The sequence below is a fragment of the Arachis ipaensis genome, chromosome B06 (genome assembly GCF_000816755.2).
Source record: "Arachis ipaensis cultivar K30076 chromosome B06, Araip1.1, whole genome shotgun sequence".
NCBI lineage: Eukaryota > Viridiplantae > Streptophyta > Magnoliopsida > Fabales > Fabaceae > Arachis > Arachis ipaensis.
The window spans coordinates 134019417-134019827 of NC_029790.2; the positions used below are offsets into that span (position 1 = coordinate 134019417).

Here is a 411-nt window from a genome sequence, read left to right on the forward strand (position 1 = left end):
TTTCCAAAATAGATAAAATTTTTAATTAAAAGATGTTTTAAATCTAACATTATTTAATTCAATTACAATTTACACATTTTTTTTGAATATATCTTTCTTTATTTCCTTTTTCTTTATCTCATATAGTTATAATTTATCTCAGAAAACCACCGCAAAATAACCGTCGCTATCTTAAGGAATTGTTGTAGTGGTTTATCTATAACAACTTAATTTGTAGGTTGGAGCTCCGCCGGAAGTGGTGGCGCGACTGGTGGCGGCGAGGCAGGAATTTGAGGCACGGCAACGATCTTCAGTTAGCTCAAGGGAAAGTTACAATAAGGACCCAGAACTTGACCAATTCATGGTGTGGGGTCTTCTTTTTAATTTAAATTATTATTTATTTTTATAAAATATTATTCTTTTTTGGGTGGG

The 411-nt window shown here is 32.1% G+C and overlaps 1 protein-coding gene across 1 annotated transcript in view; it reads left to right on the forward strand.

Annotated features, from left to right (window-relative positions):
• Positions 1-411, forward strand: part of LOC107605564 (homeobox protein knotted-1-like 1) — a gene marked incomplete in the record, with an annotated part of 12642 nt that overhangs the window by 1257 nt on the left and 10974 nt on the right. The window contains 1 exon segment of the mRNA XM_016307478.2: positions 218-343. Within this exon segment, the coding sequence (XP_016162964.1) occupies positions 218-343 (126 nt within the window).